Source organism: Mandrillus leucophaeus, unplaced genomic scaffold (genome assembly GCF_000951045.1).
Source record: "Mandrillus leucophaeus isolate KB7577 unplaced genomic scaffold, Mleu.le_1.0 Scaffold323, whole genome shotgun sequence".
In the NCBI taxonomy this organism is placed as follows: domain Eukaryota; kingdom Metazoa; phylum Chordata; class Mammalia; order Primates; family Cercopithecidae; genus Mandrillus; species Mandrillus leucophaeus.
Window position 1 is genome coordinate 1,252,315 of NW_012103399.1, and position 957 is coordinate 1,253,271.

The 957-nt window shown below is 51.3% G+C and overlaps 1 protein-coding gene across 4 annotated transcripts in view; it reads right to left on the bottom strand.

Annotated features, from left to right (window-relative positions):
• CIITA (class II, major histocompatibility complex, transactivator) overlaps positions 1-957 on the bottom strand; it is a 67,938-nt gene that overhangs the window by 9,080 nt on the left and 57,901 nt on the right. For all 4 annotated transcript variants that reach the window (XM_011988121.1, XM_011988124.1, XM_011988123.1 and 1 more), the window contains one exon: positions 252-338. In XM_011988121.1, coding sequence (XP_011843511.1) covers positions 252-338 — 87 coding nt within the window. The remainder of the gene's footprint in view (positions 1-251; positions 339-957) is intronic.

Consider the following 957-nt stretch of genomic DNA (forward strand, 5'->3'; position numbering starts at 1 on the left):
CCTGGCATTGTGCCAAGTACTTACATAGACCATTATGATGGTTCCCATTTTCCAGGTAAGAAAACGGGGGCTAGGAATGAATAAGTGGCTTGCCCAGCGCTTCTTTCCCCAGGTCCGGCTGATCCTTTTGTTCAGGGCTGTGGTAATTGCTTCTAGGGTCTCAGTGTCCCCTGCCGCCAGCATGACGTGAGTTCCCTGTGCTCCTCAGCCCCCCAGCTCAGCACCTGACCGGTAGCCGGGACCCCACTTACCTTAGCCTGAGCAGGGATGCAGCGAGTGAAGGCAGGCCCTCAGCAAGTTTGTAGGCACCCAGATCAGTGATGCTGTTTTGGGACAGGCTGCGGGGACACAGTGAGGGGGAGGGCTCAGGACCAAACTTGCACGCCTCCCTTTGACCTCAAGGAGAGTTGTGGGTCATAGGCTGTGAATGGCGCTGTCGACAGACTTAAGCTACCTCTCGGTAAATAAGAGGATACTGTTGGGTCCTGTGGCCAAGTGGAGGGCAGGAGTGAGGAGGTGGATGGGAGGGAGAGCGCACCCTCCTGCCCCCACCTGTCCTATGATTCTACAAGATCCCCTCTTTTCCCTCTGTGCCACTTTTCAGCACTATAATGAAATAAGTGTTGGCATTATTTGTTTAATGGTTGTGTAATCCTTTCTGCGGGGTTGTGGGCTTCATATGTAGCAAGGCTGTGTCTGTTTTGCTCATTATTGTATCCCTGTGCCTAAAGCACTGCCAGGCACATAGTAGGTGCTCAATAAATACTTAAGTAGGGTGGCAGGTAAGAAAGGGAGGGAGGGAAGGACTAAGGAGAAGAAATCTAGCTTACAGTGTTACCTAGGATACTAGAAATTACTGGACAAGTCCCAGGGTCCTACAATTAAGGAAATTGCTAAGGAAATTCCGGTAAATTCTTTGGCCATCCCAAGACCTTGATAGTGACGGGGAGTGTGGGA